Source organism: Xenopus tropicalis, chromosome 3, assembly GCF_000004195.4.
Source record: "Xenopus tropicalis strain Nigerian chromosome 3, UCB_Xtro_10.0, whole genome shotgun sequence".
Taxonomy (NCBI): domain Eukaryota; kingdom Metazoa; phylum Chordata; class Amphibia; order Anura; family Pipidae; genus Xenopus; species Xenopus tropicalis.
The window spans coordinates 2,026,817-2,048,980 of NC_030679.2; the positions used below are offsets into that span (position 1 = coordinate 2,026,817).

A 22,164-nucleotide genomic window follows, 5' to 3' on the forward strand; every position below is an offset into this window, starting at 1 on the left:
ACAGCCCCCCCCAGCCCAATAAATAGTGACTGTCTGTGGCACCTTACAGCCCCCCTGGCATTCCCAGTACCCAGAGGCACAAACAGCCCCCCCCAGCCCAATAAATAGTGACTGTCTGTGGCACCTTACAGCCCCCCCGGCATTCCCAGTACCCAGAGGCACAAACAGCCCCCCCCCCAGCCCAATAAATAGTGACTGTCTGTGGCACCTTACAGCCCCCCTGGCATTCCCAGTACCCAGAGGCACAAACAGCCCCCCCCCCCAGCCCAATAAATAGTGACTGTCTGTGGCACCTTACAGCCCCCCCTGGCATTCCCAGTACCCAGAGACACAAACAGCCCCCCAGCCCAATAAATAGTGACTGTCTGTGGCACCTTACAGCCCCCCTGGCATTCCCAGTACCCAGAGGCACAAACAGCCCCCCCCCCCAGCCCAATAAATAGTGACTGTCTGTGGCACCTTACAGCCCCCCCGGCATTCCCAGTACCCAGAGGCACAAACAGCCCCCCCCCCAGCCCAATAAATAGTGACTGTCTGTGGCACCTTACAGCCCCCCTGGCATTCCCAGTACCCAGAGGCACAAACAGCCCCCCCCCAGCCCAATAAATAGTGACTGTCTGTGGCACCTTACAGCCCCCCTGGCATTCCCAGTACCCAGAGGCACAAACAGCCCCCCCCCAGCCCAATAAATAGTGACTGTCTGTGGCACCTTACAGCCCCCCTGGCATTCCCAGTACCCAGAGGCACAAACAGCCCCCCCCCCCAGCCCAATAAATAGTGACTGTCTGTGGCACCTTACAGCCCCCCCGGCATTCCCAGTACCCAGAGGCACAAACAGCCCCCCCCCAGCCCAATAAATAGTGACTGTCTGTGGCACCTTACAGCCCCCCTGGCATTCCCAGTACCCAGAGGCACAAACAGCCCCCCCCCAGCCCAATAAATAGTGACTGTCTGTGGCACCTTACAGCCCCCCTGGCATTCCCAGTACCCAGAGGCACAAACAGCCCCCCCCCCCCAGCCCAATAAATAGTGACTGTCTGTGGCACCTTACAGCCCCCCTGGCATTCCCAGTACCCAGAGGCACAAACAGCCCCCCCCCAGCCCAATAAATAGTGACTGTCTGTGGCACCTTACAGCCCCCCTGGCATTCCCAGTACCCAGAGGCACAAACAGCCCCCCCCCAGCCCAATAAATAGTGACTGTCTGTGGCACCTTACAGCCCCCCTGGCATTCCCAGTACCCAGAGGCACAAACAGCCCCCCCAGCCCAATAAATAGTGACTGTCTGTGGCACCTTACAGCCCCCCTGGCATTCCCAGTACCCAGAGGCACAAACAGCCCCCCCCCCCCCCCCGTGCGTTTGCCAAAATCCACAGACTGCACATTCCATGGGGATACTTGCCCTTTAAAGACTCCGCATTCCTCACATTGCAGAATTTCGCTATTTTTAGCAATAGGAAATGACAGTCCGGCTGCAAGTCGTTGGCTATTGGCTACTGACCGACATGGGCAAATTCATACAAACAGGGCTGCAATTGGTCACAGAAGGACTCGGGTTTGTTGAGCATTTGAGAACTTGTAGCAGCACGAAGTGCATCTCCCTCATTCCTCATAGTCTGTGTTGCAACTTGTAGCCCATGTGGCTTGCCCCATACAAAGCAATGGAATCTATTTTTTTCAATCAGCATTAAGATGAAGTGGGCCTAGAAAAGTCATAACTCAGTACATAATCCCTTTAGAACCCCCCCCCAACCCAACCCAACCCAACCCAACCCAACCCAAAGTTACCCTTCCCTCAATGAGTCTATTTCTCTATACACTTAAAGGTGATTTATTGTTCCTCTGGCCAATGGAGTGTAGCAGCCACTGAATGCACATTAGCTACTGATTGCAATTGAGTGCTGCTAGTGGGGGGGAGGGGCCTCAGGTGAGTGGGGGAGGGGCCTCAGGTGAGTGGGGGGTTACCTGTGGGAAGCTTTGCACCTGTCAGTACCTAATCTGAGCAGCTGTGGGCCGGGAGTTGCTCAGCCCAATTTCCCTAGAACTTTAGTTCCAGACCCTTCGGCCAGAGACACAAGACTGGAGAATAAGGTTGGTTCCCGCTGACCCCCCCACCCCAACGGGCAGGATTTCTTGCATCTCTCCCCTAAACCCGCTGCCCGGCCCAATAAGAACCTCATTGAGATCCACTCGGCTGCTTAGTAACCAGTGCAGTCTGCGGCAGAATCCATTAGGTAGGGGGGTGGGCAATATGCATTAGGTAGGGGGATTGGGGTTGGAAAATGGGTTCTGGTTCTGATCCGGTTGCCTGTATTGTCCTATAAGGAGGGCTGCAAACTCTGTTAATGAGTATAAAACCCCCATGCTGCACGGCTAATTAGCAGGGCTGTAGGTGCAGACTGCAGCGGATTCCAAGCAGCCATGCTGTGTATGTGTGTGTGTGTATATATATATATATATAGTAACACTGGTTTGGCTAATAACGGATTCCTTGTGGCTACCTAATAAGCACATTGGCTTCCCTGAGGGTTCATTGCTCCTGTTATTCTCTGTGGGGTATCTGTATCCCTACTTACCCCCCTAACAATTGCCCCCTGGCTAAATGGCTATTGTACAAGTGCAAGTATGTTTATAACTGGTGGGCCCAGGGCATCGGCCCCTTATACTCCCACCCCCAGACAGATATGGGGGGGGCAACACTGCACTTGCACTATAAAAATGCTGCTATTGTTAGTGCCCTGATAATGGGCAAATGCCCCTTCTGATCTATTAGCCCCTATTCCCCTATGGAACCTGCTGGGCAGCAGTCAGAAATCTTCAGGTATAAAATGATAAAGGTCGCCCCCTAGTGGCCCCACAGTGTAAATGTTGCCTAATAGCCTATAGCAGCCCAGAATCTCACCTGAACCCCCAGAATCTCACCTGAACCCCCAAGCATGACCCCCCCCCCCATATTCACTTTGTCTAAAGACCTTTTTCTTTCTCATATTCTCTGTTTATTGAGGGGAATTTATGGAACAGATTCAAGCAAAGTATTGTGTTCATTCTCTATTGGGGGGGCACAAACACCCTTGGGGGTAGATTAATGGAACCAGTATCTGTCATGTGACTGTAACCCTAGCCCTTCCCACTATTGGGGGGGGCAGCCCATACTGGTAATGCAGAAGACTTACCCCCATATGTAATAAAAGGAACTAAGTTTGCCGGGGCAGTAACCAATAGCAACCAATAAGAAGTTTGCTTCTACATAGATGACCAGTAAATGCTAGCTTCTGGTTGGTTGCTATGGGTTACTGCCCCGGGCAAACTTAGTGCCTTTTATTACATAACCCCATTAATATTATTTTTTATGATCAATATAACTCGTGTAATAAAAGGGACTAAGTTTGCCCAGGGGGCAGTAACCCATAGCAACCAACCAGAAGCTAGCATTTACTGGTCATCTATATAGAAGCAAACTTCTTATTGGTTGCTATGGGTTACTGCCCCTGGGCAAACTTAGTGCCTTTTATTACATAACCCCATTAATATTTTTTTTCATGATCCATATAACTCAATAAATAACGTTTTTCCGTTCTAGATTGAATCATTTTATCTTCAGGAAAAGCCCCCAAAATGGCGGATTCGGGGTCAGCGACCAAGCGCCACAACCCGGTCGACAGCATCTGCCGTAAGATCAAGACCATTCAGATGAGGGATCAGGATTCCAACCCCAACCTGCAGATCCCCAAGTTCCAGTCGCGGAACTTCGACAGCCCCCAGTCCAACACCAAGAAGAACCTGGAGGAGGTGCTCAAGAACAGGACAGTCAAGAACCCTGATAAAGAACAGGGGGGTATCTCTTCTCCTGGGGGCCGCGTCTTCTCCCCGGGGCCCAGTTTGGCCTCTCCGTGTCTACGGACGGTGGCCCCAAGCGACTCCCCGCTGGGCAATGCCGCCTACTCCATCAACCTGACCGTGACGGACAAGAACAAGAAGATCTGGCCAACCAAGTCTCAGAGTTGCTCCACCCCAGTTGTCTACGCCGGGGACCTCCAGTTCAAGTTCTCCCAGTCGGCCATTCCCAGCGCCCAGTACAAAAGCATTTTGCTGGAGGAGCCGTCGATCCCCTGCACCCCCAGTTTCTACTTTGCAGATCGGAAGTCGGAAACCATCGCCCTCCAGTCCCCGGTGGTCAAGAGACTGTCGCTGAGCGAGACTGCAGGTAGGGGCTCAATGGGGGGGGTCTGCTTGGTTTGGTCAGAGGTTCCATGGGGGCTTGATACAGTGGGGGTGCTCAGACTCAAACTGGGGAGCATGGTGCAATCGCTATCCTAAATACCCCTGAAGGCCCTGCTTGAAGGTCAGTTGGGGTAAGATTTGGGGTGACTTTATCTTTGGTTCCCTAGATATTCTTGAAACTATGACTGACACCCCAATATTTCCCTATATGTCTACTCTTTTTAAAAGCCAAGGGGGCCCCTGGCCGGAGGTTTGGCCTTTGGGGGGGCGGGGCCTGGCCAGAGATTTGGACTTTGGGGGGGGCGGGGCCTGGCCAGAGATTTGGACTTTGGGGGGGGGGGCCTGGCCAGAGGTTTGGCCCTTGAGAGGCGAGGGGCCTAGCCAGAGGTTTGGCCTTTGAAGGGGGGGCAGAGGTTTGGCCTTTGAGGGGGGGTGGCGCCTGGCCAGAGGTTTGGCCTTTGAGGGGGTGGGGCCTAGCCAGAGGTTTGGCCTTTGAGGGGGGGTGGCGCCTGGCCAGAGGTTTGGCCTTTGAGGGGGTGGGGCCTAGCTAGAGGTTTGGCCTTTGAGGGGGTGGGGCCTAGCCAGAGGTTTGGCCTTTGAGGGGGGGGAGCCTAGCCAGAGGTTTGGCCTTTGAGGGGGGGTGGCGCCTGGCCAGAGGTTTGGCCTTTGAGGGGGTGGGGCCTAGCCAGAGGTTTGGCCTTTGAGGGGGGGGGGCCTGGCCAGAGGTTTGGCCTTTGAGGGGGTGGGGCCTAGCCAGAGGTTTGGCCTTTGAGGGGGTGGGGCCTAGCCAGAGGTTTGGCCTTTGAGGGGGTGGGGCCTAGCCAGAGGTTTGGCCTTTGAGGGGGTGGGGCCTAGCCAGAGGTTTGGCCTTTGAGGGGGTGGGGCCTAGCCAGAGGTTTGGCCTTTGAGGGGGTGGGGCCTAGCCAGAGGTTTGGCCTTTGAGGGGGTGGGGCCTAGCCAGAGGTTTGGCCTTAGAAGGGGGACGGGGCCTGGCCAGAGGTTTGGCTTTTGAGGGGGGGTCTGTCCAGAAGTTTAGGCCTTGGAGGGGCCCAAACTGACAAAGTTTGACAACTTGTCCTGGGAGGGGCGGGGCCCTGGGACAGACTCATTTGCCCAAACTCAAAAAAAAAATGCCCCTTCTATTCCCTGACATTGGGGTGTCCCCCCTGTACCCCACTATAGGCTTCCGGCGGCCCCTGGAGCACAAAGCGGAGAACGCGTCGGAGGTGAGTCTGATCTGTGAGGAGGACCTGCTGGACAGCATCTTCCACGCCTGCGACTCCGACCACCGAGGTCCGTATGGTGCGACAATTCCGTCTGTTTGTGTTCCGACCTCAGGCCGAATGCTTGGGGGCAACAGGGGCATTTAGCGCAAGCAGCGGGGTCTGACTTACCGGTCTGTGCTCACAGGTAAAGTCGCCGTGTCCAAGATCGTGGATTATCTGCGACACACGACAAGTCGCGGCTCAGAGGACAGTGGGTTGGACGAACTGTGTAACATGTTGGACCCGGAGAAGCAGGACATTTCCATGGACCTAGAGACCTATCAGGCCATCATGAAGGAATGGATCGACGACTGCAGGAACAACTGGTACCTCCCTGGGTTCTACCCCGGCTTTGCCAGAATCCTGTGGGGCAGGGCACTTACTGGGTCTGGCAAATATTGTCTGTATGTTGTGCCCCCCCCAACTGTTACCCACCTGCCCCCCCAGTCTGTTACCGGCCCCCCCAGTCTGTTACCGCCCCCCCCCCCACAGTGTTACCCGCCAGCCCCTGTCTTCCCCCCCCCCCAGTCTGTTACCCACCGGCCCCTGTCTCCCCCCCCCCCAGTCTGTTACCCACCGGCCCCTGTCTCCCCCAGTGTGTTACCCGCCGGCCCCTGTCTCCCCCCCCCCCAGTCTGTTACCCCCCAGCCCCTGTCTCCCCCAGTCTGTTACCCCCCAGCCCCTGTCTCCCCCAGTCTGTTACCCCCCGGCCCCTGTCTCCCCCCCCCAGTCTGTTACCCACCGGCCCCTGTCTCCCCCAGTCTTACCCCCCGGCCCCTGTCTCCCCCCCCAGTCTGTTACCCCCCCTGTCTCCCCCAGTCTGTTACCCCCCCTGTCTCCCCCCCCAGTCTGTTACCCCCCCTGTCTCCCCCCCCCAGTCTGTTACCCCCCTGTCTCCCCCCCCCAGTCTGTTACCCCCCTGTCTCCCCCCCCAGTCTGTTACCCCCCCTGTCTCCCCCCCCAGTCTGTTACCCCCCCCAGTCTGTTACCCCCCCCTGTCTCCCCCCCCAGTCTGTTACCCCCCCCAGTCTGTTACCCCCCCTGTCTCCCCCCCCCCAGTCTGTTACCCCCCAGGCCCTGGGCGGGGGGGCTGGAGGGTTTTAGAGTAAATTGGCACTATGGGGGGTTATTGGAACAAACTAGAGGGTCAGTCTATGAACCCCCTTTCTGTCTCCCCCCAGCACTGATCACAGTAAGATGAAGGAGTCGGCCCTGGGGCCGGAGGAGTCCATGTTTAAGCTGCGGGAGAGTCTCCTGGCCGGTAGGGGAGAGAATGTTCTACCAATTCTGAGTCTGAGAGTCGGACTCTCCCATTAACCCTGTGTCTGCTGGTTTTGTTTAGTGAGGAGGATCTCTGGGACCATGAACATCACGTCGGGGAGTCTGGAGGCGTTTGGGGGGGACATATCCAGGGGAGACCTGTAAGTGGCTGATACCATGATGCACTTGTGCTGCTTTGTACAATGGAATGTCTGTGGCCCCTGGGCCTGGAACAGTCCAACAGCCAATCACACAAAGGGGGTGTTCTGCTGCAATACCACATTCAGACAGCAGATTGCGCTGCATAATTAACTGCCATGGGGCCTACCAGGATTGGCGGGACCCATCAAACATTTAATCTTTTGACTAAAACCTCCCCTAAAAATGGCAGACCCCTTATCCATAATGTATGTAGTCCTTTTACAGATATCTCTGCGTAGCTATGGGGCCCACCAATGAGATCCCTGCTCCTTCTGACCCTCCCCATTGTCCTTGGCCAATAGGGAGACGTCGGACCTGATCACATGTGTGGCCGACCTGCAGTACAATAACCAGAAGCTGCAGGAGCAGCAGGCCAAGCTGAAGGCCACCATCGAGGCCCTGGAGGAGGCCAACCATCGGCTACTGGAGGAGAACGAGGAGCTGCACAACCAGTGGAAGAGGTGATGCTCAGGGTTATAGGTAGAGCAGAGGGTGGGGGAATGGGTGGGGTTATAGGCAGAGTGGAGGGTGGCCCAGGTGGTAAAATGGGTGGGGTTATAGGCAGGGTAGAGAGTGGCCCAGGTGGTAAAATGGGTGGGGTTATAGGCAGGGTAGAGAGTGGCCCAGGTGGGGGGAAATGGGTGGGGTTATAGGCAGGGTAGAGAGTGGCCCAGGTGGGGGGAAATGGGTGGGGTTATAGGCAGGGTAGAGAGTGGCCCAGGTGGGGGGAAATGGGTGGGGTTCTAGGCAGGGTAGAGAGTGGCCCAGGTGGGGGGAAATGGGTGGGGTTCTAGGCAGGGTAGAGAGTGGCCCAGGTGGGGGGGAAATGGGTGGGGTTATAGGCAGGGTAGAGAGTGGCCCAGGTGGGGGGGAAATGGGTGGGGTTCTAGGCAGGGTAGAGAGTGGCCCAGGTGGGGGGGAAATGGGTGGGGTTCTAGGCAGGGTAGAGAGTGGCCCAGGTGGGGGGGAAATGGGTGGGGTTCTAGGCAGGGTAGAGAGTGGCCCAGGTGGGGGGAAATGGGTGGGGTTCTAGGCAGGGTAGAGAGTGGCCCAGGTGGGGGGAAATGGGTGGGGTTCTAGGCAGGGTAGAGAGTGGCCCAGGTGGGGGGAAATGGGTGGGGTTCTAGGCAGGGTAGAGAGTGGCCCAGGTGGGGGGAAATGGGTGGGGTTTCTAGGCAGGGTAGAGAGTGGCCCAGGTGGGGGGAAATGGGTGGGGTTATAGGCAGGGTAGAGAGTGGCCCAGGTGGGGGGGAAATGGGTGGGGTTATAGGCAGGGTAGAGAGTGGCCCAGGTGGGGGGGAAATGGGTGGGGTTATAGGCAGGGTAGAGAGTGGCCCAGGTGGGGGGGAAATGGGTGGGGTTATAGGCAGGGTAGAGAGTGGCCCAGGTGGGGGGATGGGCCAGGTGGGCCCTAGGTATAACAGTCCTTCCCCGTGGCCATATCTGGGCTGGAAACCTATCTGGCAAGCTGTTCAGACTCCCCTTCTGCCAGCCCTGGGGGCGGGGCATGTAAAGGAAGTACTCTTCAGTAAAACTCCTCCCACCTATATTTCAGTTCCCAGCAGGCCATAACTCGAGCGAGGGTCCTGAAGGAGGAGCTGGAGGAGATGAAGACGAACATGAGCAGCTCGGAGGAGAGGAAGGCGCAGGTCGTGGCGCAGAACAAACTGCTGGTGGGGCCCAGTTCTCTCCCCCCCGCAGCTTTCATATAGGGGTCGCTGACCCCGGCAACCAAAACATATATTATCTGCGAGGCTCCAGTTTTATTATAACTTATTTTTTTCCTATTCAGTCCCTCCTCTACCAGTCTCTCATTCAAACCTCTCCCTGGTTGCTAAGGTAAACAAGACCCTAGCAACCAGATAGCTATCTCCTTTTTTGTTCAGAAACTATAAATAATAAAAAAATGAAGACCAATTGCAAACTGTCTCAGAAGATTACTCTCTATACTAAAAGATAACTCAAAGGGACTTTAATTCTACCCATTGTGCCTTACCAGGAGAAGGACAATCTCTCCCTAATCCATAAGATCAGCGGCCTGCAGGAAGAGGTAAGGAACTGATGGGGTCTTTTATCAGCCTCAGCTGCATTTATGGGTAATGTGGGTTCATTTCTGGGTTATTATGGGTAATAAAGCGGCAACAAACACACGTTCCTATTATTTCTTCCCCCACCCCCACGTCCTACAGAATATGAGGGGGACCCTGGAAGCTGAAGGACTCAGGAAATCCATATCCGAGATCACAGACAAAGTCGCCATCCTGCAGGTAAGTGAGACCTACCCCCCCGTCGCTTAGTGCCCCCCCCCATACTGCTACCATATGGCAGCTCCTGGCTAAAAGAATGTTCTGGGCTCCCAGTACCCTCATAGTGTACTGGGGGGGGGGTTGCGCTGATTGTTTGTGCCTGTTTAGTTACGTGGAAAATACTCGTAGTTGTGACCAAACTGAGCAAAACAGAAGGTGCTTATTGGGTGAAACCAATGCATTCTGGGAAGGTTGTAGCTTCCTGTCTGTCCCCACTCAGTGTGTGTGTGTATATAATCTCTATATATGAAATTATATATAAATACACTGAGCCCTGAGCTTATATTACAGCATAATAAGTAAGTAATATATAAAAATAGTGGGGGGGGGGGGGGGGTTGGTTTCATCAGGGAAACTTCTGTTTTGTGCTTTACGTAACCGGTTGGGTTTCACTCCCTGCTGTGGTTTTGTCTTCAGATGCAACTGAGCGAGTCTGAGAATGCGCTGCAAAAGCGGGACGCCACCCTACATATGGTAAGTGCCCCCCCAAACTGGCCTTCAGGCTGGGCCCCCTTAGCCCATAACAAGGTTACAGATATATAGAAACATTGGGGTAACAGTCACCCCGCTATAGTTCCAGGGGTACCCAGGGCACAAATAAGCACTCACCCCAAATCCCCCCCTAACTGGCCTTCAGGCTGGGCCCCCTTAGCCCATAACAAGGTTACAGATATATAGAAACATTGGGGTAACAGTCACCCCGCTATAGTTCCAGGGATACCCAGGGCACAAATAAGCACTCACCCCAAATCCCCCCCTAACTGGCCTTCAGGCTGGGCCCCCTTAGCCCATAACAAGGTTACAGATATATAGAAACATTGGGGTAACAGTCACCCCGCTATAGTTCCAGGGGTACCCAGGGCACAAATAAGCACTCACCCCAAATCCCCCCCTAACTGGCCTTCAGGCTGGGCCCCCTTAGCCCATAACAAGGTTACAGATATATAGAAACATTGGGGTAACAGTCACCCCGCTATAGTTCCAGGGGTACCCAGGGCACAAATAAGCACTCACCCCAAATCCCCCCCTAACTGGCCTTCAGGCTGGGCCCCCTTAGCCCATAACAAGGTTACAGATATATAGAAACATTGGGGTAACAGTCACCCCGCTATAGTTCCAGGGGTACCCAGGGCACAAATAAGCACTCACCCCAAATCCCCCCCTAACTGGCCTTCAGGCTGGGCCCCCTTAGCCCATAACAAGGTTACAGATATATAGAAACATTGGGGTAACAGTCACCCCGCTATAGTTCCAGGGGTACCCAGGGCACAAATAAGCACTCACCCCAAATCCCCCCCTAACTGGCCTTCAGGCTGGGCCCCCTTAGCCCATAACAAGGTTACAGATATATAGAAACATTGGGGTAACAGTCACCCCGCTATAGTTCCAGGGGTACCCAGGGCACAAATAAGCACTCACCCCAAATCCCCCCCTAACTGGCCTTCAGGCTGGGCCCCCTTAGCCCATAACAAGGTTACAGATATATAGAAACATTGGGGTAACAGTCACCCCGCTATAGTTCCAGGGGTACCCAGGGCACAAATAAGCACTCACCCCCCCCCCTAACTGGCCTTCAGGCTGCGCCCCCTTAGCCCATAACAAGGTTACAGATATATAGAAACATTGGGGTAACAGTCACCCCGCTATAGTTCCAGGGGTACCCAGGGCACAAATAAGCCCTCACCCCAAATCCCCCCCTAACTGGCCTTCAGGCTGGGCCCCCTTAGCCCATAACAAGGTTACAGATATATAGGAACATTGGGGTAACAGTATAGTTCCATGGGTACCAGCTATGCGCCCCCAATAATCCATCCCTTGTTCCCCTGCAGAAGGAGCTGTACATTGAGGAGCTGAGATCCACGCTGATGGACTATGCGTCGGTCATTGAGGTGTGTGGGGGGCAGATATTAAGAGGGGTCACATTGTGTAACTGGGAGTTGCCGGTTTGAGGTTCCGCCCATCTCATAGGAGGTTCTAAGCATTCTCTGACCCAAAACCTTGTGCTGCTTTTTATTTTCAGAACCTGAGAACGGAGAAATCGAAGCTGGAGAATAATTTGCATCAAATGGAGCAAGAGCTCCTCTCGTGAGTTTGGAACCCGTTATTGTGCAATGGGGGGAGGGGCTAAAGCCTCAGTGCATTATGGGTATTATGGGGGTGGCAATAAACTCACTCTGTAATGGGCTGGGGGCCATAGACTTGTTCTTAATAGCAAAAAGGGCTTGTTCGTTCCAAGAAGGGATCTTGATTGGGTCTCTGATGACAGAAGGGCCATAGATTTGGGCTATAGATGTAGTCTTAAGTGTGCGAAGGGCTCTAGATTGGGTCTATGATGTCTGAGAGGGGTTCTAGACTGGGTCTATGATGTCTGAGAGGGGTTCTAGACTGGGTGTATGATGGCTTAGTGGGACATTAGACCAGGGTCTATGATGGCTGAGAGGGACTCTAGACTGGGTCTATGATGGTTGAGAGAGGCCCTAGACTATATCTGTGATGGCTGAAAGGGCCTCTAGTCTGGGTCTGTGACTGATGGCTGAGTGGGAGTTTAGTCTGGGTCTATGATGGCTGAGAGGGGTTCTAGACCAGGTATATGATGGCTGAGAGGGGTTCTAGACCAGGTATATGATGGCTGAGAGAGGCTCTAGACTGTGTCTATGACGGCCAAGGGACTATAGACCTAGTCTGTGAAGATAGCTGAAAGGGGCTCTAGACTGGATCTATGATGGCTGACAGGGCCTCTAGTCTGGGTCTGTGACTGATGGCTGAGTGGGACATTCGTCTGGGTCTTATGGCTGAGAGGTGTTCTAGACCAGGTATATGATGGCTGAGTGGGACATTAGTCTGGGTCTATGATGGCTGAGAGGGGCTCTAGACTGGGTCTATGACAGCCAAGAGGGGTTCTAGACCAGGTATATGATGGCTGAGTGGGACATTAGTCTGGGTCTATGATGGCTGAGAGGGGCTCTAGACTGGGCCTGTGATGGCTGAGAGGAACAATACACAAATGATGTAGGAAGAGAACGCCCGTAGGCTCATCCTTAGAAGAGTCCCAATCTAATGAGAGCGTTGGGAAGCCAGGAATGGGAGAGACTTCACTCCATGGTTAGAGAGGGGTTGGGAGTCATTGTATCACAGGGAAATGGGCAACTGGCTTGGATATTGGGGAAAGGGCAAATCAACCCTCTGTAATAAAGCATTGGGGCTACAGGCTACCCCGGGCTCTCTGTCTGGCAGCAGCTAAAATATTGCCACTGTGACCTACCCCCAGTCTCCTCTTTCTCCCCCAGGAATGGGATTTCCTCCCCAATTACCCACAAGTTCAGCCGAATGATATCGGGGAGTCTGAATTCTCTGCAGTCTGAGCTGGAACTTGCCCAGCAGTCTCCCGAGGTAGGTGGGGCTTATAGTGGGCGGGGAGGTGGGGCTTATAGTGGGTGGAGAGATGGGGGTATTGTGGGCGGGGTAGGTGGGGGGTATTTACATGTTGGGTCAAGATGGCAGGTCTCCATCCCCACCCAGACTCCCCCCTTGTCTCTAGGTCTCTGTGGCCGAATGGATGAACCAATCAGGGCAAACAACATCCCTTGATATCACCTTGGACCGCGAGGTTCTGCTGCTGCTTCAAGGCCCCGGGCAGGATCAGGCGGCTGTGGAATTCAAATCCATAATGCAAAGCTTGGTAAGTACCAACTGGGTCTGGGTACTGTCAGTATGGCACCTCCCACCCATATGTATAAATACAAATATACAGAGAAGGAATGTTCTGGGCACACAATAAGCTGTACCCCAATACTGTACTGTCTAAGGGAAACACTATGGCACCCCCTACCCATATGTATAAATACAAATATACAGAGAGGGAATGTTCTGGGCACACAATAAGCTGTACCCCCATACTGTACTGTCTAAGGGAAACACTATGGCACCCCCTACCCATATGTATAAATACAAATATACAGAGAAGGAATGTTCTGGGCACACAATAAGCTGTACCCCCATACTGTACTGTCTAAGGGAAACACTATGGCACCTCCCACCCATATGTATAAATACAAATATACAGAGAAGGAATGTTCTGGGCACACAATAAGCTGTACCCCCATACTGTACTGTCTAAGGGAAACACTATGGCACCCCCTACCCTTATGTATAAATACAAATATACAGAGAGGGAATGTTCTGGGCACACAATAAGCTGTACCCCCATACTGTACTGTCTAAGGGAAACACTATGGCACCCCCTACCCATATGTATAAATAAAAATATACAGAGAGGGAATGTTCTGGGCACACAATAAGCTGTACCCCCATACTGTACTGTCTAAGGGAAACACTATGGCACCCCCTACCCATATGTATAAATACAAATATACAGAGAAGGAATGTTCTGGGCACACAATAAGCTGTACCCCCATACTGTACTGTCTAAGGGAAACACTATGGCACCCCCTACCCATATGTATAAATACAAATATACAGAGAGGGAATGTTCTGGGCACACAATAAGCTCCGCCCCCATACTGTACTGTCTAAGGGAAACACTATGGCACCCCCTACCCATATGTATAAATACAAATATACAGAGAGGGAATGCTCTGGGCGCTTGTTCTTGCAGCAGGGGGAGACGTGTGGGATGGCGGATCTGGTTCTGGTGTCGCTGCGGCGCCTGATTGAGTCCAACACAGACGCTAAGGATTTGCCGGGGAAGATGCTGGAGGTGAGGATTTGGCTAAACATTTGGGGGGGGGGGGTTGATATACGACAGCGGAGGGGAAACTCCTGGAGGTTCTTTATCCCACAGTGAGTTGGACATTGGGCAGAGCCGCTGCAGTGGGTTTTTCCGGGGGGGGGGGTAGAATTTATGGTGTTTTGAATTCTTCTGTAAATTTTGGGCAGAAGGAGTTACTGTCTGTCTGTTGGGTTTGCATCCCCTTTAAATAGAAACCACTGTTCAAGCGAAGGGCCTTCCTGGGTGGCAAATGCTCTGAGTTCCCCCCCATATTGATGTGGTTGGTACCCCATGTCCGACTCACAATCCTGCAATAACTATTATGGCCACCAGGGGGCCACTCTCTCTATAGAATGCACAGCAGACTGAGCATTGGAGCCCTTGGGGCTGCATATAGTGCATTGTAACCCCCAGGTAAGGTTCTGTGACTATAGGAACCCCCAGCTGGTCTATAGTACAGGAGCCTCGGCACATCATTTACACAAGCCCCTCCTGCATTGTAATAAAGCTCTAAAACCTTGTAACCGTGAGTCTCTCCCATAGATACTAAATCCTGGGGTTCATTCTCCCCCCCCCCCCCAGATTATAAAGGCCGACTTAAAGGAGAAGCGCAGCAGTTGGACCCATAAGCTGAAGCAACTGGAGAAGCACCGGGAGTCTCTAGACAAGGAGTTTGTGAAGATGGCGGGGAGTCTCCGGCGGCTGAAGACGGAACAGGTTCATATGAGGAAAGAGCTGTCCGCCAGGTGCGCCCATATATGGACATAGGGAGGCGTGTCTCCAGAGCTGGCCTATTGAGTGCAGCAAATCTGCTGAAGGCCCAGTATAACTATACCCTTCCCCTTTGTCCCACCCCCAGAATGTATTTCTATGGGTGGGGCCTTCCCAAAAAAGTGGGCGGGAGGTACACGGAGGGTAACGCAGACTGTAGAGGCGCGGGGGGTTCTGATAAAAGGGTTTTCTTGCGGCAGATGCCAAGAGCTGGAGATGGCGAGGCAGAGGCAGGAGGAGGCCGAGGGCAGAACAGAGGCCGTCGCTCTCCGGGTCAAAGAACTTGCACTTCAGGAAGTGGATTTCACCCAAAAGGTATCGGGGGGGCGGGGTCCAATTAATATGTCATGGCCCCTTTAAATATGTGAATCACTTTGTAATTAAAATCATTTATTTGGGAGCAGATAATGACTTTCTATAAAAAAAAAATTAAAAATTGCAATTGGTCTCTGATTCTTTTTAATTTGGGAGGGAAGGATGTACTGGGGTGTTAATGCCTCGGTGCTGTGCCCAGGTCGGGGAGCTGGAGGGAGTACTCGGTGCTGTGCGGGCTCAGAACCAGGCTCTGGCGGGGCAACTGGATCAGGCAAATGTACAGAGGAAGGACCTGCTGGCAGCGAAAGATTCACTAACTGCCAACTGTCAGCTCCTCCAGCACAACTGCACCGAGCAGCAAAGTAAGTGTACGGCTGTGGGGGAGTGTATTTCCAGGTACCCATGTGACTGTCTCTGCTTCCTTTGCACGGGGGAGTGTATTTCCTGGTACCCATGTGACTGTCTCTGCTTCCTGTGCACGGGGGGAGTGTATTTCCTGGTACCCATGTGACTGTCTCTGCTTCCTGTGCACGGGGGGAGTGTATTTCCCGGTACCCATGTGACTGTCTCTGCTTCCTTTGCATGGGGGAGTGTATTTCCCGGTACCCATGTGACTGTCTCTGCTTCCTTTGCACGGGGGAGTGTATTTCCTGGTACCCATGTGACTGTCTCTGCTTCCTTTGCATGGGGGAGTGTATTTCCTGGTACCCGTGTGACTGTCTCTGCTTCCTTTGCATGGGGGAGTGTATTTCCTGGTACCCATGTGACTGTCTCTGCTTCCTGTGCACGGGGGAGTGTATTTCCTGGTACCCGTGTGACTGTCTCTGCTTCCTTTGCATGGGGGAGTGTATTTCCTGGTACCCGTGTGACTGTCTCTGCTTCCTTTGCACGGGGGAGTGTATTTCCTGGTACCCGTGTGACTGTCTCTGCTTCCTTTGCACGGGGGGAGTGTATTTCCTGGTACTCGTGTGACTGTCTCTGCTTCCTTTGCACGGGGGAGTGTATTTCCCGGTACCCGTGTGACTGTCTCTGCTTCCTTTGCACGGGGGAGTGTATTTCCTGGTACCCATGTGACTGTCTCTGCTTCCTTTGCACGGGGGAGTGTATTTCCCGGTACCCGTGTGACTGTCTCTGCTTCCTTTGCACGGGGGGAGTGTATTTCCTGGTACTCGTGTGACTGTCTGTGATTTACGGCAGGGGTTGCACACATTGTCCCCCTATATACACAGTAGGATCTTTTCCCCATAATTTGAAAGGCTCAGTTACAGCGCTGCTGCCTGGAGAGGCCTGTGGAGTGAGTGGAAACTTATATATAATAGTGGTACGTTCCAATCTTATTTCCCCCCCCCCCCCCCCCGGGCAGGGGGCAGTGGCACGTTCCTTCCCTGTAGGTTCTGTAGGCAAATATCTATTTTCCATTTTCACTTTCCCCCCTGCCCCCCCCCTATGTCTCTTCCTTCCTCAATTCAAGCTCTGGAGGCTCCTCCCACATTGTTAGAGGAAAGAGTTAAGAGGGGGATCCTCCTCCAGGCAGGGTTGGTCCGTTCCCCCTATTTACCCTGCGCTGCTCTGTCTTCCCCCAGAGACCATCCAATCCCTCCAGGAGAAACTGTTTAAAGGGCAACTCTGCCGCCTCCTGTGTCAGGTACCAAATAATAATCATACCGGGGCAATTGGGTCAGTACCTGGGGTACAGGGGGGGGGGGTAAGGAAAACCTTATAAGATGCTGTAACTTTGGGGGATCCAATTGGTGTTGGGGGGTAAATTGTACAAACCAGAACCTGTTTAAATTGTGTTTCTCCCCCCCCAGAACTGCTCCGAACAGAACCCAGTGGATGAGACCGGTGCCCCCGCGTTGGATGTGGAGCCCCCAGGTGGGAGGGCCGATAAGGTGGGTGCACCATGGGTTCTGTAACTGCAGAGTTGGATCCGATCCCTGGGGGGAAATAAACAGAACCGTCTGTAAAGTAAACGGGTCGGTCCCGGATCTGCCCCAAACGTCCGAGGAATCTCAGTAACAAGCGCCACCTGGAACCACTGAGATTCCTGTGTAACTGCCCCTCCCCCAGGAACCTGGGAACGTCATGTACTGCCCCCCCCCCACCCTGTATATCTGCCCCCCACCCTGTATATCTGCCCCCCACCCTGTATATCTGCCCCATGAACTGATTAATCAAACTGTTTTATCCCATCAGAAATGTATCTGCAAGAGATTCTGTATCCAAGAAGCAAATCGCCTGGTCCGAACCCCAAAAAGCAGCCGTGATTCCCACCCACAGTGTGTGTATACCCCCCTGCTAGGTAAGTGCCCCCCATCTTATATGCACCTAACTGTATAATAAATAGGCACAGATATACCCCCCCCCCACTGTCACAGTGTAACCCCCATATCATATATGCACATAATGTAACTGTATAATATATAGGCACAGATATACCCCCCATCTTTCCCCCAGCCCCCCCCCCCCACTGTCACAGTGTAACCCCCATATCATATATGCACATAATGTAACTGTATAATATATAGGCACAGATATACCCCCCATCTTTCCCCCCCCCACTGTCACAGTGTAACCCCCATATCATATATGCACATAATGTAACTGTATAATATATAGGCACAGATATACCCCCAGCCCCCCCCCCACGGTCACAGTGTAACCCCCATATCATATATGCACATAATGTAACTGTATAATATATAGGCACAGATATACCCCCCATCTTCCCCCCCCCCCCCCCCCACTGTCACAGTGTAACCCCCATATCATATATGCACATAATGTAACTGTATAATATATAGGCACAGATATACCCCATCTTCCCCCCCCCCCCCCCCCACTGTCACAGTGTAACCCCCATATCATATATGCACATAATGTAACTGTAATATATAGGCACAGATATACCCCCCATCTTTCCCCCAGCCCCCCCCCCCCACTGTCACAGTGTAACCCCCATATCATATATGCACATAATGTAACTGTATAATATATAGGCACAGATATACCCCCATCTTTCCCCCCCCCACTGTCACAGTGTAACCCCCATATCATATATGCACATAATGTAACTGTATAATATATAGGCACAGATATACCCCCCATCTTTCCCCCCCCCCCCCACTGTCACAGTGTAACCCCCATAATCATATATGCCACATAATGTAACTGTATAATATATAGGCACAGATATACCCCCCATCTTCCCCCAGCCCCCCCCTCTGTCACAGTGTAACCCCCATATCATATATGCACATAATGTAACTGTATAATATATAGGCACAGATATACCCCCCAGCCCCCCCCCCACGGTCACAGTGTAACCCCCATATCATATATGCACATAATGTAACTGTATATATATAGGCACAGATATACCCCCATCTTCCCCCCCCCCCCCCCCCACTGTCACAGTGTAACCCCATATCATATATGCACATAATGTACTGTATAATATATAGGCACAGATATACCCCCCATCTTCCCCCCCCCCCCCCACTGTCACAGTGTAACCCCATATCATATATGCACATAATGTAACTGTATAAATATATAGGCACAGATATACCCCCCATCTTTCCCCCAGCCCCCCCCCACTGTCAGTGTAACCCCCATATCATATATGCACATAATGTAACTGTATAATATATAGGCACAGATATACCCCCCCATCCTTTCCCCCCCCCCACTGTCACAGTGTAACCCCCATATCATATATGCACATAATGTAACTGGTATAATATATAGGCACAGATATACCCCCCATCTTTCCCCCCCCCCCCCACTGTCACAGTGTAACCCCATATCATATATGCACATAATGTAACTGTATAATATAAGGCACAGATATACCCCCCATCTTTCCCCCAGCCCCCCCCCTCTGTCACAGTGTAACCCCCATATCAATATGCACATAATGTAACTGTATAATATATAGGCACAGATATACCCCCATCTTTCCCCCCCCCCACTGTCACAGTGTAACCCCCATATCATATATGCACATAATGTAACTGTATAATATATAGGCACAGATATACCCCCCATCTTTCCCCCCCCCCCCTCTGTCACAGTGTAACCCCCATATCATATATGCACATAATGTAACTGTATAATATATAGGCACAGATATACCCCCCATCTTTCCCCAGCCCCCCCCCCCCACTGTCACAGTGTAACCCCCATATCATATATGCACATAATGTAACTGTATATATATAGGCACAGATATACCCCCCATCTTTCCCCAGCCCCCCCCCCACTGTCACAGTGTACCCCCATATCATATATGCACATAATGTAACTGTAATAATATATAGGCAACAGATATACCCCCCCATCTTCCCCCCCCCCCACTGTCACAGTGTAACCCCCATATCATATTGCACATAATGTAACTGTATTAATATAAGGCCCAGATATACCCCCCATCTTTCCCCCAGCCCCCCCCCCACTGTTCACCGTGTAACCCCAAATCATATATGCACATAATTGTAACTGTATAATATATAGGCACAGATATACCCCCCATCTTTCCCCCAGCCCCCCCACTGTCACAGTGTAACCCCCATATCATATATGCACATAATGTAACTGTATAATATATAGGCCACAGATATACCCCCATCTTCCCCCCCCCACACTGTCACAGTGTAACCCCATATCATATATGCACATAATGTAACTGTATAATATATAGGCACAGATATACCCCCCATCTTCCCCCCCCCCCCACTGTCACAGTGTAACCCCATATCATATATGCACATATGTAACTGTATAATATATAGGCACAGATATACCCCCCATCTTTTCCCCCCCCCCACTGTCACAGTGTAACCCCATATCATATATGCACATAATGTAACTGTATAATATATAGGCACAGATATACCCCCCATCTTCCCCCCCCCCCACTGTCACAGTGTAACCCCCATATCATATATGCACATAATGTAACTGTAAATATATAGGCACAGATATACCCCCCATCTTTCCCCCCCCCCCCACTGTCACAGTGTAACCCCCATATCATATATGCACATAATGTAACTGTATAATATATAGGCACAGATATACCCCCCATCTTTCCCCCCCCCCACTGTCACAGTGTAACCCCCATATCATATATGCACATAATGTAACTGTATAATATATAGGCACAGATATACCCCCCCATCTTTCCCCCAGCCCCCCCCCCCCACTGTCACAGTGTAACCCCCATATCATATATGCACATAATGTAACTGTATAATATATAGGCACAGATATACCCCCCATCTTTCCCCCCCCCCCCACTGTCACAGTGTAACCCCCATATCATATATGCACATAATGTAACTGGTATAATATATAGGCACAGATATACCCCCATCTTTCCCCCAGCCCCCCCCCCACACTGTCAACAGTGTAACCCTCCATATCATATATGCACATAATGTAACTGTATAATATATAGGCACAGATATACCCCCCATCTTTCCCCCAGCCCCCCCCCCCCACTGTCACAGTGTACCCCCCATATCATATATGCACATAATGTAACTGTATAATATATAGGGCACAGATATACCCCCCATCTTCCCCCCCCCACACTGTCACAGTGTAACCCCCCATATCATATATGCACATAATGTAACTGTATAATATATAGGCACAGATATACCCCCCCATCATCCCCCCCCCCCACTGTCACAGTGTAACCCCCATATCATATATGCACATAATGTAACTGTATAATATATAGGCACAGATATACCCCCCAGCCCCCCCCCCAACTGTCACAGTGTAACCCCCATATCATATATGCACAATAATGTAACTGTATAATATATAGGCACAGATATATCCCCCCAGCCCCCCCCCCACTGTCACAGTGTAACCCCCATATCATATATGCACATAATGTAACTGTATAATATATAGGCACAGATATACCCCCATCTTTCCCCCAGCCCCCCCCCCCCACACTGTCACAGTGTAACCCCCATATCATATATGCACATAATGTAACTGTATAATATATAGGCACAGATATACCCCCCATCTTTCCCCCAGCCCCCCCCCCCACTGTCACAGTGTAACCCCCATATCATATATGCACATAATGTAACTGTATAATATATAGGCACAGATATACCCCCCATCTTTCCCCCCCCCCCCCCCCCACTGTCACAGTGTAACCCCATATCATATATGCACATAATGTAAACTGTATAATATATAGGCACAGATATTACCCCCCATCTTTCCCCCCCCACTGTCACAGTGTAACCCCCATATCATATATGCACATAATGTAACTGTATAATATATAGGCACAGATATACCCCCAGCCCCCCCCCCACGGTCACAGTGTAACCCCCATATCATATATGCACATAATGTAACTGTATAATATATAGGCACAGATATACCCCCATCTTCCCCCCCCCCCCCCCCCCCCCCCACTGTCACAGTGTAACCCCCATATCATATATGCACATAATGTAACTGTATAATATATAGGCACAGATATACCCCCCATCTTCCCCCAGCCCCCCCCCCCCACTGTCACAGTGTAACCCCCATATCATATATGCACATAATGTAACTGTATAATATATAGGCCACAGATATACCCCCATCTTTCCCCCCCCCCCACTGTCACAGTGTAACCCCCATATCATATATGCACATAATGTAACTGTATAATATATAGGCACAGATATACCCCCCATCTTTCCCCCAGCCCCCCCCCACTGTCACAGTGTAACCCCCATATCATATATGCACATAATGTAACTGTATAATATATAGGCACAGATATACCCCCCATCTTTCCCCCAGCCCCCCCCCCACTGTCACAGTGTAACCCCCATATCATATATGCACATAATGTAACTGTATAATATATAGGCACAGATATACCCCCCCATCTTTCCCCCCCCCCCCCCACTGTCACAGTGTAACCCCCATATCATATATGCACATAATGTAACTGTATAATATATAGGCACAGATATACCCCCCATCTTTCCCCCAGCCCCCCCCCCCACTGTCACAGTGTAACCCCCCATATCATATATGCACATAATGTAACTGTATAATATATA

The 22,164-nt window shown here is 51.8% G+C and overlaps 1 protein-coding gene across 3 annotated transcripts in view; it reads left to right on the forward strand.

Moving 5' to 3' along the window:
* The first annotated feature begins 1,983 nt into the window (after positions 1–1,983).
* The window catches only part of lrmp (lymphoid-restricted membrane protein), a 39,442-nt gene continuing 19,261 nt past the window's right edge, over positions 1,984–22,164 (forward strand). For 2 of the 3 annotated variants that reach the window (XM_031898439.1, XM_031898441.1), the window contains exons 1-22: positions 1,984–2,090; positions 3,580–4,203; positions 5,403–5,513; positions 5,631–5,811; positions 6,667–6,746; positions 6,828–6,906; positions 7,249–7,407; positions 8,502–8,619; positions 8,946–8,996; positions 9,136–9,213; positions 9,670–9,726; positions 11,082–11,141; positions 11,273–11,337; positions 12,540–12,642; positions 12,791–12,931; positions 13,868–13,969; positions 14,564–14,727; positions 14,953–15,067; positions 15,267–15,429; positions 16,651–16,712; positions 16,879–16,959; positions 17,264–17,369. In XM_031898439.1, the coding sequence (XP_031754299.1) occupies positions 3,615–4,203; positions 5,403–5,513; positions 5,631–5,811; positions 6,667–6,746; positions 6,828–6,906; positions 7,249–7,407; positions 8,502–8,619; positions 8,946–8,996; positions 9,136–9,213; positions 9,670–9,726; positions 11,082–11,141; positions 11,273–11,337; positions 12,540–12,642; positions 12,791–12,931; positions 13,868–13,969; positions 14,564–14,727; positions 14,953–15,067; positions 15,267–15,429; positions 16,651–16,712; positions 16,879–16,959; positions 17,264–17,369 (2,665 nt within the window). In that variant the 5' untranslated portion in view covers positions 1,984–2,090; positions 3,580–3,614. Of the gene's footprint in view, positions 2,091–2,143; positions 2,234–3,579; positions 4,204–5,402; positions 5,514–5,630; positions 5,812–6,666; positions 6,747–6,827; positions 6,907–7,248; positions 7,408–8,501; positions 8,620–8,945; positions 8,997–9,135; positions 9,214–9,669; positions 9,727–11,081; positions 11,142–11,272; positions 11,338–12,539; positions 12,643–12,790; positions 12,932–13,867; positions 13,970–14,563; positions 14,728–14,952; positions 15,068–15,266; positions 15,430–16,650; positions 16,713–16,878; positions 16,960–17,263; positions 17,370–22,164 lie in introns of those variants that run through there. The other variant, XM_031898440.1, reaches the window with a different exon arrangement.